The sequence below is a fragment of the Perissodus microlepis genome, chromosome 4 (genome assembly GCF_051167445.1).
Source record: "Perissodus microlepis isolate ML-2025 ecotype Zambia chromosome 4, ASM5116744v1, whole genome shotgun sequence".
Taxonomy (NCBI): Eukaryota; Metazoa; Chordata; class Actinopteri; order Cichliformes; family Cichlidae; genus Perissodus; species Perissodus microlepis.
The window spans coordinates 7,311,027-7,325,615 of record NC_140464.1 but is presented as its reverse complement, the minus strand read 5'-3'; the positions used below and the strand labels follow the sequence as shown (position 1 = coordinate 7,325,615).

At 44.2% G+C, this 14,589-nt stretch overlaps 1 protein-coding gene across 1 annotated transcript in view; it reads left to right on the top strand.

Moving 5' to 3' along the window:
* Window positions 1-2,929: 2,929 nt before the first annotated feature.
* The window catches only part of arhgap23a (Rho GTPase activating protein 23a), a 67,077-nt gene continuing 55,417 nt past the window's right edge, over window positions 2,930-14,589 (top strand). Inside the window, exon 1 of the mRNA XM_084925326.1 lies at window positions 2,930-3,360. Coding sequence (XP_084781452.1) covers window positions 3,352-3,360 — 9 coding nt within the window. The 5' untranslated portion in view covers window positions 2,930-3,351. The remainder of the gene's footprint in view (window positions 3,361-14,589) is intronic.

Sequence of the window (14,589 nt, the reverse complement as noted above, 5' to 3'; positions counted from 1 at the left end):
GTGAAGTTTTTCAAGTTGATCACAAAAATGCTTGAATTCCAGTTAAAGGCATATTTTAGTCGCTACTCAAACCAAAGTGTACTGTTACACAAAACAGGATTTATTCATAATTTTCTATTTTATCAACAGATGAAGGCTCCTCTGTCTTATTTCTCAATGAGGACTCTTGAACATTTGCATCTCTCTGCAAGGTCACAGGTCAGCTTCTGCATAACAGTGGATATCTTACCCTAACAAATTTTTTTAATGAATCCTGAAAACACGTTGTAATGTCTCCTTTAAGTTATATGAACGTAAGCTAGTTAAGCTAGATTAGCACAAAGTGTAGAAACATGGTAACATGGCTAACCTGGTTCACCCCTTACTCAAAACGTTTAACCTGTATGAATTACACAAATATAACATAATATGTTAATTGGCGAGCTGTAGAGTTGTTGGTATGTAGATTTAGTTTTCTTTTGACAGGACAAAGTAGGCTTTTTTTCCTGCTTTGTTCTCACTTTTATGCTAAGATAAGCTAAATATCTGTAGCCATGCAGTATAAACACAAACTGTAGCAATTTCAATCATATCCTTTCTGAAACTATATAAATCTATTTCCTAAATGTTAAACTGGGATGCATCAGGGACGACCCTGATGAAAGCCACAAGCCCAAACGCGTTGGTCAGTCAATAAAGTTGTTCCTCTTCCCTTAGGTGTTGCTGGAGTTCCTGCATTGTGAATTGTTTCATCCTCTCCATGCACCTTGGAAGTAGGTGAAGTTGTGCCAGAAATTTTTGCTCTAAATGTTAAACTATTCATTAATTCATTCCTTCCCACCTCCTCAAAGCACTTAGCTAAAGTTTCTCCCACATAGGCAGATAGAGCCCCTCTGGGGAATGATCAGAATTCCTCTGCTGATAGTATAAGCTACCGCTCTCACCATTACAATACACCCACTGTTTTATCAGAGAGCACACACACACACACACACATGTGCAGTCATTTTACTTCAAACAGCATCTTTGGCACGGCCAGATCAAATGACACTGCAGCAAGCTGACACTACACTTGTGAGTCTTCATCTGGGTTAGAAAGAGAATGAAGCATTGAGCTGGACTAAAGGAAAGATTTCAATCACACTCCTGTTCGCCTCATATCAGATTGTGTCACAGCTATGTTTTGTGTCCCCTGAAGCTCGACAGGCCAGAAACAGGTGCTCTTTTGTTTTTCAGCTGCAAAGACCTTGACTTTCCCCCGGAGCCATAGTTTTGGTCTAATGCAGTAACACAGGACATTTATATGTGCTTATAATTACTTTAAAAGGAGAAAAAAACAATCTATATAGTACCCTAGCACTGCTACAGCTGCTGACAGCATTCCTGGCATTCCCGAGGATATTTTGTTGTCTTTTGTATTTTTGCTTAATTCTCTGGATAGCTGGAAGAATGTGCACAACATTACATCATGTCCAGATGCTTCCGGTGCAGACTTTGATGGCTGAAATGTCATCCATTTAAAACCTAAATGTTTTTAGGATTTAAAGACAAATAACGTGGTGTGTTTTAAGTGATTCCTTTTAGACTTCTTCTTCTTTGATGCTTTTTTTTCACCTTGTTCTCCATTTGTCAACTCTGCAGCTTAAAAAAATGAACCTAAGGAGCCTTTCTGGGAAATAAACTGTAAGTAATCAGTCACTGGAAGAGAACTGGGAGCAAACTGAACACAACACAATCATAAAACACATCAAGTCGTTCCAAAATAACCCCTGGAAGTGGACAGTGGAGTGGGAATAACAAATAATATAAGGAAAGACTTTCCCGATGTGAAGTTTCCTTTTAAATTAATCCTGCACAGTTATGGAAAGCCAGGAGGAACAAATGCACATCGACAGCGTAATGCATAAACTACTGCCTGCTTAAATAAAGGATAATAAGTTTACATCTTTTTCAAAAATCTCTATATTTCCATTCATGAAGGCGTCTCCTGATTTTAGATGGTGATGATAATAGATGTTGTGATATGATGAATCTAATGTATATGTATGTGTTCAAAGTTCAAATATCAGGACCCGTGTGACTAGATTGTATCTGTGGCACCTTTAACCTCCGGCAACTTTTTGCCAGTGAGCCGGAGTTTGGGATTGAGAGGATAGAGAGTGTAGTGATAATAATACAATAGGTGAAGATGGAGGGAGGTGGAGAGGATAGAGGCAGAGCAAATAAAGAAAAACCAGGCAATGAAAGAAAAGAGAATGAGGGAAGGGAAATGGGGTGCCTCTGTGCTTATAGCCGTGGCCTTCAGTGTTAGAGTTCCTGTTGTTGTGGGGTGGGAGTTTCCCTCTGTGGCGGCGGTGAGGGAAATGGCAGAGGATGTCTTTTTCCTGGCTGACCAAGAATGCCCGGCTCTCGAGGTCTTTTCTCCTCTCGTGTGTGGTTTTTAGTCATTTTTTGCCAAAGTTTTTAGTGTTAATAATACAAACATCTCACCACAAACTGCTCGTTTTCTTTTCATTTCATTTGGAACACTGATGCATTGCGGGTAAACTATTTTCTCCCTGGGGGCACAGGGATATATGCTCTTAAACGCCCAACAGATCCTGACAACAGATTGGACTACACGTCCCAACATGCTCCCCTCACAATAGGAGGCGGGGGCCATAAATCCTGCCAGCCAATGGTTTTACGTGAAGGGGTTCTGTGGTTGGTGAGCTGCACGGGCAGCTGTTGTCAATGGCAACAGAGGTTTGCAGGGAAGCATGAGCTGGACAGCTGGTAGAGGGTCCTCTGCTAGGAGTCACATGAGCTCCCGGCAGCCAATCTCAAGCCTTCCGCCTTCCTCTATCGGCTGCTTCTTCTCGCTCATTTGCTGTTCTGGTTCTCTTCAGCTGCAGCAGGAGGGGGAGGGGAGATGGAAGGAGAGGAGGGAAGTGGAGACAGAGAGAGGGAGGGAAAGGAGGCGAGGCCAGCGTACACAGGGAACGAGTGAAAGAGAACGAAAGCGGAGAGCGGGAGTCTCTTCCTTCTGTGTGGCCATCAAGCAGAGAGGCGAGAATTGGACGTGCACACTGTTTCCCCTCTAGCTGTCACCCAGAGCGGCAGGGGAAGAAGAGGAAACAGAGACAAGGACAAAAGATGAGTGTCTAGCTGGATGTTTCAGGCTGTCACACTCAGAGACAGAGTCATGCCTGTGTGGAGAGGCAAAGCAGCAGCAGCAGCGCTCGGCTGCCAGGCTGCCTCGCCTGTGTGACGAGAGCAGGACTGCATTTCTGCTGGGAATACTAAACCAGGAAAAGAAAAGAGAGAAGGCAGGCAGCCGGTGATCTTGTGCCATGACTGGGAAGAGGAGGAGGGAGGAGACTCGTTGAAATCATGGACCAGGTGAGGATGGAGATGAGGAGGAGGGGAGGGAAGGAAGTGAAGGGGAAGTGAAGGGGAACACCACCTTTAATGTGCTCCACATATCCACACCTCTCTGACACAAAGCACGCAGCGCAGACGCAGCAGCGGCTCCTGGTTTATTCATAACATGCATCACAACTGTTTTCATTCCCTCGAGGCAAAAACAAACTGCACAGCATGCTGCCGAACCCACGGTGTGTGTTTTCTGATTCACCCCTGGCGAGCTGGTTTTCACTCTGAGAGGGTGGGGAGGGGGGGACAGGCCGGGCCGGCAAAGGTGTCGCCACCGGCAAGTGGCAGGCCTCTGGAGAGATGACACAGTTCAAAACATCACCGGCTCATATCTTAGGTGAACACTTTGGAGATGAGCAACAGAACAGAATAAAAACAGGGGTGTGGCTGATTTTTACAGGATAACATGTCGTGAAGCGAGTGGCACCTTCACCTAGAGTCAGGAGTAAGGGGATGGGATGTCGTGCAACAGTGTTCACATCCAGAGCGTTACTGATAGAGACCGAGGCAAGCCGAAATATTGTGTACTCATGTCACAGCCTTTGCAATAGGTCTCATCGCCTGCGCCACATGTTTACTCAACGCTGTAACTTGATGCAGGTCGAATGTCCCTCTCTTGCGCCCTAAACAGACAGTGTTTGTGACTGCTTTGGTGTATTTTATGACCTGTTTCTCAGAGCTCTGTTTGCAGGCTGATTGCTGCAGCTGTCTTTTGGTGTTGTCTCCACAGTGGAGGCGAGCAGCTGCTGGTAGTTTAGCAAAATGATGGATGGTTTAGAGGAGCAGAGACAAGAAGCAACACCAATCAAGTCTCCCTCCCTCTCGCATCTCCCCTCCATTGCCCTCAAATGTGTCTCCTGCTCATTGATTACCTCATCCCCCGTGTCCACCCTCCCCCTGTCTCACTCTGTTGCTTTGCATCCTCTCTTCTCCTGAGAGGGGATCTGGTGTGAGCATCAGGTTTGCGATGAAGAAGAGGAGGGATTACGGGCGTAAATAGGTGACACACCCAAAGCCCAGCCCTTGCCTCGGGGTTAATTATTCATGCTGTCCATGGGTGGGGGCGTGCCTGTCCTGTATGTGTCCGCCTGCTCAGGTTGGGGTGATGTTAGCCCCCTTGGTACAGCAGGGATGATGTCATGACTGCTGCTAGCCAGACAGTCAGAGTGTCTTTGTTATTGTGGGTGGAGATATACTTAGAGGCAGGGGTATAAGCTAGCAACCCAAGCAGCAAACTTCAGGTAGTAACAGAGAGCTCACGATGTGTTTGGAGGACCTAAAAATTTCACGTATGACTTATTAACCAAGTGTTACACACACATTCTCATGAAAAGTATCAGTTCATCTTTGCAACAACAATGACAAAAAAAAGAGAATGGTGTCACTTACTGTGCAGTATAGATCACAGGAAACAAAAACTATTTATAAGACTCCGCAGTGCTGTAAAATGCTGACACGGCGTGGCCTTGGTGCAGTGCTAAAGCTGGGTCAGTGTCATTTTAATAGATGGACTATATTGTGATGTAATGTATGATTATACAGTAGCACTTTCCTGTTCACATGACTGTGAAGCATTATCTGCTGTTTTTTTTTTTGTTTGTTTCCTGGGTGTGTTTACAGTAAAGCAGCCGCGAGATGGTTCTTGGTATACAGTCTAAGTCTGAGAAACGTTTAGAGATACAGTGAGAGTTGGAAGCCTCAGTATGCACTAATATCACTGTGTGGATGCAAAAGAGGCATGCGGGCTTTACTGCAGTCATCGAAAGGCTTGCAAAGTTTACACGGCATCGTCACACGCTTTTGTCCTTCTTTCTGTTTGTAGCTGTCTATTGAAGGACACGCATGTACATTCACAGTGATAAGGAGGGCAGAGGCTCAGTGAGGGACAGGAAAAAGGCTTGTGAGATAAAGTGCCTGTGAGAGAGAATCCAGGGCAGCAGCGGGACACCTCTTACTCTCAGAGTCCGTCTGCGATGCATTCTTCTGTGTCCGAGTGTTGCCACGATCCTCATCCTCACTGCACTCTCTGGTTTTATAGGCTTATAAATGTTCTTAGTTCAGAGCACCTCCTTCCATGAGGATGATTAAACTATTAGACTAACTGCAAATCAGCGTGGGTCATTAGTGCTTTGTGATCAATAGTCATTAAGGGAGACATGGGCAGGGCTTGTGGTGACTGCTGGCGTGCGAACTCGAAGGCCGGAGATGGAGTTGCATGACCGCATCCATCACGCAGAACCACATCACTCTTTCTACTGTAACATCCTTGGACTCCACTGGAGTAAATTTGTAGGATTCACAGTTTAAAGTAAACCTTATTTATCTTATATTAGGCCTTGGTGCACTCCCCCACACTTCTTCCGCTCTCTAAAACAAGTTGTTTCAGCTCGTCTCCTTTTACGCCTACTCTCTTCTGATTGTCTGCATCTTGCAAACTAACTCTTGGTGCAGCAGGTGGTCTTAGTTGTGTGCCTTACATGGCTATATTAAGGATACCCACTATCTTTTTTTTTATCATTCAAATCCAAGAGATGAACCCCCCCCCCAAAAAAAAAAAAAAAAAATTATACTTTTGGCTCACCGGCACTACTTGCACATATGTTGAACTCATTATGTGAAACTTAATATGAGCAACCACAACTGCAGCTGTTTGTGTATGACAGAAAATAAGGCAGAGCATGACAGATACATTTAAAAGTGTGTCACTACATCAGAGGGAATCCCTGATACAACTGGATGAGGCACATTCATGTGGACAGGGGTGACGCTGTTGTGTTTGTGCTGCTGTCTGAGTACAGCTCCCTGGAGGCTCAGTAAAGGAGGCTGGGCGACATGTCTAACTTTAGTGTGTATATGTGTGCATATATATATCTATGTGTGTGTGTGTGTGTGTGTAAGTTCCTGTGGCTGTCAGCCAGAGTTATCTGGCAAATTGCTTTGTCTGTTTCCCATAGATGTGACTGAAATGGAATGCAGTCAGAATTAGCTCAGGGCGAAGCAGCCACGGAGGGAGATATTTTATGAGAGTGAAAGTGTGTGTGCCTGTGCGTGTGCGTGTTAGGGAAGAAAGGGTCTTATTAGGTTACAAATGAGATAGTGAGAGAGAATGTAAAAGACAAATGTGTGAGAGGAATGGATAAAGAAAAAGAAGGAGTGTGTGTGTGTGTGCTTCATGGTAGAACAGGTGGTCTAATCTGATGTCCCACCCATGGCACCCCGAGGCCTCCTGTCTACAGCCCTTCAGTCTTTGCACTCTGAAGAATTTCTCACCGCGGGGCAGCAAACAGTGAGAGACTGTTAAAGATAAACTTTGAATGTGCGCTTGCATCCAAACTGAAATCAAACAGTCACATACCTGCTTGCAGTAATCAGACGTGATATTAAAACCACGGCCACAAAAACAGCTCTGACCTACCCTGACCTATCAGAGCATGGAGTTGGGACCTCTGTCTGGCGGCAGATCCTCTTATGGATGCTTGTTACAGCTGGTTATGTTTTCTGTGTGTTGAAGTAGCGTGAAAGACCCAGAATTTCCCAGCAGCGTTTTTGCATTCTGCTAAGATGATTAATGCTATTCATTCATACAGTCATTCAGTGTTTATATTGATATTTTTACCCATGTTTAGAGCTTTTGTAGCTTCTCTGGTCTCAGTATGAGTTCTGTAACACTGAGTGGAGGGGAGTTACAATGACATATATCCACACTGCTGTAGGAAAGAGGTCACAGAGGTACATAGTTCCTTGCAGACATTTATGGTAAAAATGGCTGTCACCATATTATGCACAGTCTCTGCAGCAGCAAGAAGGCTCCAGTACTACTACATGCTTATCAGTGTAATACTTTTCATGCGGGCTTCCATTTCATGTAAAATCAACCAAATCTATAAAAGGAAAAAATTAAACTAGAACCTCTCAGAACCTGTCGTCAGCTTCAGTTAGTTATATGTGGAGCAGCACAGTGGTCTGCTCTCATTGTTAGCTCTGCAAAAGACTGGCAGCCAGCTGGATTAGGATCCACCCCCCGCCCACCCATGACCCTGAATTGGATAAGTGATTAAGAAAATCAATTGATGGGTGGGTGGCTGTAGTATATTTATCAAAGCTATGAAAAACATTGCTGTCATAGTAAAAGAAGCTCTATAGACCGAAGTCAGAAGAGACAAACAGAAGGCGTTTTATCATTTCCAGCATTTTCAATCTCTTGTAAATTTTTATGTACAGAAGCCGGCCACCAAACCCATTTTAAATCAACATTAAGCGTCACCATCCAAAGTTTAAATTCAGATTTTTTTCCAGCTTGATTTTTTCTATAACTTTCCTTTGAGCCTGAATATGATGAAATGTGTGCATAATAGCATACTGTTAGCCTTTTTCCTTTAGGCATCCAACATCTTGGAAGAAGTGTGAGCTTTTGACCCACCTCTGTGTCTATACTGAGAGATGTAGCTCAGTAATTTTATCATAACATGAAGGTAACATTTCGCACAATTTGATTAAATATACAAAAGAAATTAACTTGTTCTGAGGGAGTCTAGAAGAACCGGCTCGTTGATTTTTCAAAGAGAAAATTGTAGATTTGTATCTATTCTGTAGGCTCTATTTTTCCACAGAAATCCTTTCAACTCATTTTTAAGACATTTAAAATGCAGAAATGCATTTAAACATATCGTAAATATCATGTTCATGTCAGGTATAAAGAGCTGTTTGTGCATGTGGAGTATCTTAGCACAGGGCTCATGTTCTTAATTCGGTTAAATTTTTAAGGCGAGATAACCAACTGTTCGAGGCCAGCAGGCAAACAATGCACAGATTGTCCCGTGAAAGAAAGTAGGACACCCATCTCCAGCAAGTAAACATCTCCCGCTCAGCTTAGGACCTCAACCTCAATGCACTTAAGTGGCAAGCAATGAATGCAGATGGCAGGAGTGGAGGGGGGGTGTTCTCCCGCAGGGGTCAGAGGTTAGCCAGTGTGGCTAAAGCCCTTCCTGTCAGCAGCACTTTGCATCAGTCCAGCCCACATCAGGGAACGGCAGGATGATGACACGGGACGAGAGCAGCTGAGCAGGGATAAACCAGCCAAAACAGAGGAATGAGGTTTATCGCTTGCATTGGGAGACCGTCCAATTAGGAAGCCATTTGAGTCCAATTTAACCTAATGGGCCTGTTTGGCGTGCTCAGTTATCGGTTTGACATGTTTTCGACTCCCTATCTATTCCCACTCCTGCTCTGTCATCCTTGAGTCTCAGAGCAGCTGACTTCAGTGGTTGAGGTGCTGCACAAGGATGTCAGTCTGTAATGAACAGCTGCTGTTTCATTACTTTGATCATCTAACAAGCTAAATGGATGCTCTAAAGTTACTGGGCGCCACGGCAGCATATCAGTAATGAACTGAGCTTCATGACCCGCTGACCTCTTGGCCTTTTTCCTTTGTACTGTCCAACTTTTCCTTCATTCACCGCAATGACCCGACTCTATCACATCATGAATTCAGACTCTCTTGTTGTATTTTGTGGCTCTCATGTCCAGAATAAACTGTTCCCTTCCCCGTTTCTCACATGGCCACATATTTCTTTCCATTTTTAGGGCTCATTAAAATCCTTGTCATCACTTTAAATCACATGAAACCCCATAGATGGGAATAAAATGAAAAAGTCATCTGAGATACATCCAAGGACCTAATTTTGTTTTTATTCTCCACCCTCATACTGTATCTCACCATCTCTTGTAGGTATGGAGCCCCCTTGTGGCATCCAGATGCCACTGTGGCTCAGTTTCTATCTTTCAGGGTTGGGAGCGAGGATTATCTATTTAGGGAAATCTCTGTGGTGAGCAGCAAAGGAACAGATGGTTATCCTTTTACAGAATCCGACCTAGAATAAGACGATGTTTGCTTATTTTGTTATTAACAATGATGATGGTGCACATTTACATTAATTCCACGAGCAAAGTATATAATCCTCTCTGTCTTGGCCATTAAACACTGCAGGAAAAAAGTGTCACATCTCAGTTTGTTATAAAAAGCACTGCCCTCATTCTCAGATTTATGGTTAATACTTGTAGATCAACATCTTTATTAGTGATCTGTGTTTTGGAAAACAGCGCTGACTTTCCTTTTGAATTCAAAGATTTTACAAGTGAGCAAATCCACTCCTTTTATCTCAGTCTATGACTTTAGTTCAGAAACGTGACAAAAGCATTTAACACATGTGATCCAACTGTTTTAAGCACTTATAGTTGGTTATATTAAAAAAGTGGTGACCTCTCTGAAGGTTAGAAATCTGTCAAAACGTTTCTCTTGTGTGGTCTCACGTCTCCTCCGAAATGAGAACACCCTCCTTTAAGGCCATGTCTAGACAAACTTATCTCTGAGTTTTAAGGCCAGAGAAATGCTGGGATTAGGGTATGATCCCTTCAGGCGTACGGGATTATTCAGTTTACTGTATATACTGCAAGAGGTGTGGCTTTATGTGCACCACAGATCTGTCATGGCCGTAAGGTCCTTGAGACGATTTATCTTGCTGCTTCAGAAAGTCTGATGATGTTTATGTTGTAGATTATAAATTATGAAGACCTTGGGGGCGCTTGATTATTCTGAAGTGAGTTCTTTATGATAAAACCTGCTCCATCTTTTTGTAATAAGTGCTTCTGTGAAGGCAGAGGATTAACTTCAAAGACTCAGATCCAAAGACAAAACACACTTTAATCCCCCAAATGTTTTAGGAGAAGGAAATAGTCGTCCTAAGATGCCCAAAATACTAAAGTCTAAGGATGTGACCATGTGATGTTAAGTTACAGGACTTCTTTTAAAGGTATGAAAATAAGGAACAAACATTTGCCTCTGGATCTGGAGCTTATGTCATTCTATTAATATACGAGTTATTTCTGGATCCTACTGATTCATCGGTAACCAGCAGAGAAATCTGATACAAACATGTTGAATGATATTGCACTCACTGATTCCCGAATGTGACTGGAAAACATATCTCATCGTCCGAGCTCATTGCCATTGTTTTCCCTCATGCCACAGGAAGTGATATGAGAGAGAGGAAAAAGATCTGTGAAAGGTAAAGAGGCAGCAGACACATTCAGCCAGCAGGAAGGAAACTCCGTGCTTTGCTACTGGAACCATGAGTGTCTGTTTATTTTATTTCTCTGTCTCTCAGAAGAGATTTAAGGGAAAAGAAGAGGTTGTCCTTTTGAAGAATGTGTGCCAAGCATTTATAGTAACAGTGGCCATTTATAGAAATAGTGGAAACCCTTGGAAGCTATTCAGCCCTTGTTGTTTTCTGTATTTGTCTGGAACTTTGAGGAATAAATTGATGGAGAGACACACTGGCGATCTCAGGATGCTAATTCTACACTCGTGTGTACTGACACTAACACCTGAACATCGATTAGTCTTCTTGTTAGACTCTGGGCATTTCCTTCTCTTTGTTCCTTTATCTCAAACACTCCCGCATGGCTGTTCTTATCAGCTGTCTCCATGTTAAGGCCTGCTTCTGTATCAAAAAGAAAACTCCAAGAAGTTGAGGCCCAGCAGTTCATGAGTGGAGATGAGATAATGTATAAGCTTGTACAGGAAGATGGGACTTAAACTCTCTTTACAAAAGGCTTATACGCATAAAAACCCATAAACCTCTATCTTTGATACAGAGGCTTCTTTCTGTGGTGGAAACTGGATCGTGCACTATAGGATATGGCGTATCAGCATGTCCAGTGTAAACCCCAGGCTAGCGGTAGTGTGTGGCTTGCATGTGTGTGTGTGTGTGCGTCTGCAATGAGTCACTCTCTCCATCCTACACCCAGCTCAATGTCCGCTCCAGCAACAAAAGCTCTGAGCCTAACCTGTCTCTACCTTTGCAGATTGGGTGCCCACAGGCCTTTAGTTGTTTATAGAGGAATGAGCGAGACAGCTGCAAGAGCGAGTGGGGATTACAGTGAAATGTAGAGATGGGTGAGGGAGGTCTACAGGTCAATAGAGAAACAAGGAAAAGAGTATATGCTATGTTATAATATCAAGGAGGTTCGTTACTGACCATAGCTACAAAAAACAAAACAAAACAATCAGCTTTCAATGTGCCAAGCTGTTGTTCCCTCTGCTCCCTAAAGCTTTCTGGGCATTACCTGACAGAAGGGCATCAAATGAACTGGTAATTCAACAGTCGTGACTACGCTCCATCCCTAGCACCTAGTTCCCAAAGTACCTGTGATGTTACCTACTTGGTCCATCTAATAGTGAATTCAAATTGAGCAGGTTAATAGTGAGAACAAGTGTGGAGCAGACTATCTTCTGATGTGAGGAAGGGCAACAATGTTTCTCCCAGAGTTGAAGTTCATTTGGGAAAATGGCTGTTTATTATTTTTTGACAAGCACAGTGCAGAATGACAGGAAATGAGCAGAGAAAAGGGAATAGCTTGCAACTTTTGGGAACTGAAATATGACCATTGCACAATCTTAGTCTATATATGCTTATCCATATTAATAAAAACATTACTAACACTTTCCCTGTTAACCTTCCTGTAAACCCCGTTACCACTTACAAATGATGTCACATTCATCCGTGTCAATCTCTTTAAGCATGCAGAAATAAATGGAAACCAATTGCTGCAAAATGGCTACAAAATCCAAAAGCACAAATGAAAGGTCTGCATCATTTTGTAAATGAAGCTCTTAGAAATCAGTGTAGCGTGAATAGAAAGCATCTTCTGAATGGGGTTCAGTCGCTTGGCACAGCATCAAGCGATTACAAAAGCTGCGCCAAGGCTGCAATTCAGGCTCGGTGTTTAACTACTTTTATTTATGTAGCGGTATGCGGTACAGTTACAGTCCCTCTCTGTCCGTTTAAGCTGCCTGGTCAGCTGTTTCCTCCTCTCGTGCCAGTTGTCCGGCCAGACAAAGAGGACTCCTCTGTCATGCGGGGGCGGGGGTGTGGGGGTCATGGCTCTGGTTGGAATCCATGGGGTCACCGCTCTCCCTCTCAGACTTCCCATAACACCCTTCAAAGGAGTGCCACGGGAGCTTTTATGTCTCAGAGTGAGACATACAGCAGAATTGCTTTCATAACTACATCTTACTCACACATACATAAATATTTCAACCTGTCTCTTTCTCATCTTTGACACCCGCGTTGCAATCACACGCTCACATATGTTCAGATGTGCTTAGCAATGAGCAGCTGAGAGAATTACTACAGCGTAAGCATATGGGAGGTCAATTTTTAGGTCATGTTTCACGCTATCAAACCGAGAACATGTTAATCAGCCTTTTATTACATTTGAAACAAGGATTTAAAGACGGTTACTCTTTATAATAGATTTGAAAGCGAGTGGGAGATAGTGTACCTTGGCAGAATTTCCACAATGTGTCCTTTTGGCTCTTAGCAGTAGGAAAACCCTCCAAGTACCATCATTAAATGCAACAGTATCAAGGAGACGGATATAGAGCGACTCTGTAGAAGCTTAAGGAGAACGATGTTGAGAAGTTCTGGCAACTAGACTCCTCAGACATAAAGTAAGCGTGTGCAGAGGGCGTTACGGACATTTACTGAGAGGCTGGGCACAGTAACTTAGGGGAAGTGAAGTGAAATAGAGGAGATATGAAAGAATTAGGAGATAGAAGCCTTGGGCGTGAGGACTGGGCGGGGTTAGCTTGGAATAAATGGAGTGATAACAATGAATAGTAGCATGCTAGTGCATAAGCTGTGCGAGGTGGCCTAAAATGGTATGAGGAATGCCCACCCACCATTCCATCCATCCGTCCTGCCGCCTTTACAGCCTCAGCCAGGCAGCGTCGGGCCAGCGGAGGGAGGCGGGAGTCGAGGGGTGGGGGAGCGGTCGAGCGAGCAAATAGGATGATGGTTGTTTATGGGTTGGTCCCACAAGGCGTCGGGCTGTGTGCGCGATTATGTAACGGCTGAGGAGAGGCTCTGGATGCTCTCTGCTCATCCCCAGCTGACCCTCGAGGGAAAGAGATTGGGGAGGGAGGGGTGTCGCCTCACATCACAGTCACAGATCGGGGCTTACTCAGTCAGTCGTGGGGGACATACCCAGCGCCTGAGGATGTGTGTCAGTGAGTAAGCCCGACCCAGGGATGTGTTAGCCGTCAAGTGCAGGAGAAGAAAACGCTTTCTTCTGCCTGCACTTACTACTCCTTCCTGTCCTTCAACAACAACCTTTTATAGCCACCTGCTCAGATATAACACACAGCACCTCAAGTACACAAATCTTTCTCTCCCTCCCTCGCTGCACCTCTTTACTCTCAGCCTACCAGCAGCCATCAATAATAGAAAGCCCATTTTGCTTGCCTGACAGGGAAATTAATGTGTTGCGTGACTGTGGATCTGCATGCAATCTGGGATAAGATGTGGACAAGCCCCAACTCAGGAGGGGTCTCCAACATAGGATCGCTCTTCCCACAGAAGATTGTCACGGCAAAGACTGATTTATGCCTCCGATTGCTTGAATTAAAAACATACTGGCTGCAGAGTTAGATCCTGATCCCAGGTCAGAGTTAAGATATAAAGTGTCCAGCTGCACATCCCTCACACTCCATGAAACCCCCCTTTTCCCACACCAGAAACCAAGCTTTGTGAACCAGACCGTCTGCACCATTACCCTTCTTACTCTCGGAGACCATCTGCCCTTCTCTCCCACCTTAAGACGGGGATACTCCAGCTAAGTCTCTTGCTCCGCCATGGTGGATTTACAGACAATCTGATATTCACTGAAACTACTCTGACCGCTGTAGATGTGTAACCTGGGGGTGGATTTAGGACACATATGGTAATTGTCTGTGTCAAATGAGGGATGAGTGAAGGTCATAGCTCTGGCTTTCGAAGAGTGTCCCCTGTAAGCTTTTGGCAGGGATTGTGTGTCTCCAGGCAGGCTTGAAGCAGAGGTTGGAGTCCACGAATGGAGACTGAGCAGACATGCAGAGATGAAAGCTGAATTGGCAGCTGTGGCTCTTGGCGTGGGAAGACTCCCGTAAGCGGCTTTTTCCCACTATGATTCCAGTTGGTTTCCTCACAGGCAAGGAGGTTTTGAAGTGGCTCTCTGATACTCATACCCCTTCAGAGTAATAGCAGCCACATGGGTTCCCCCCCCCCACCTTAGCTTTGAGTCATCACAGCAGCCAAAGACCCCAGTCTCAACAATTTTATCTTCTTTTTTAAAAATTGTATTTATTTTTTATCCATA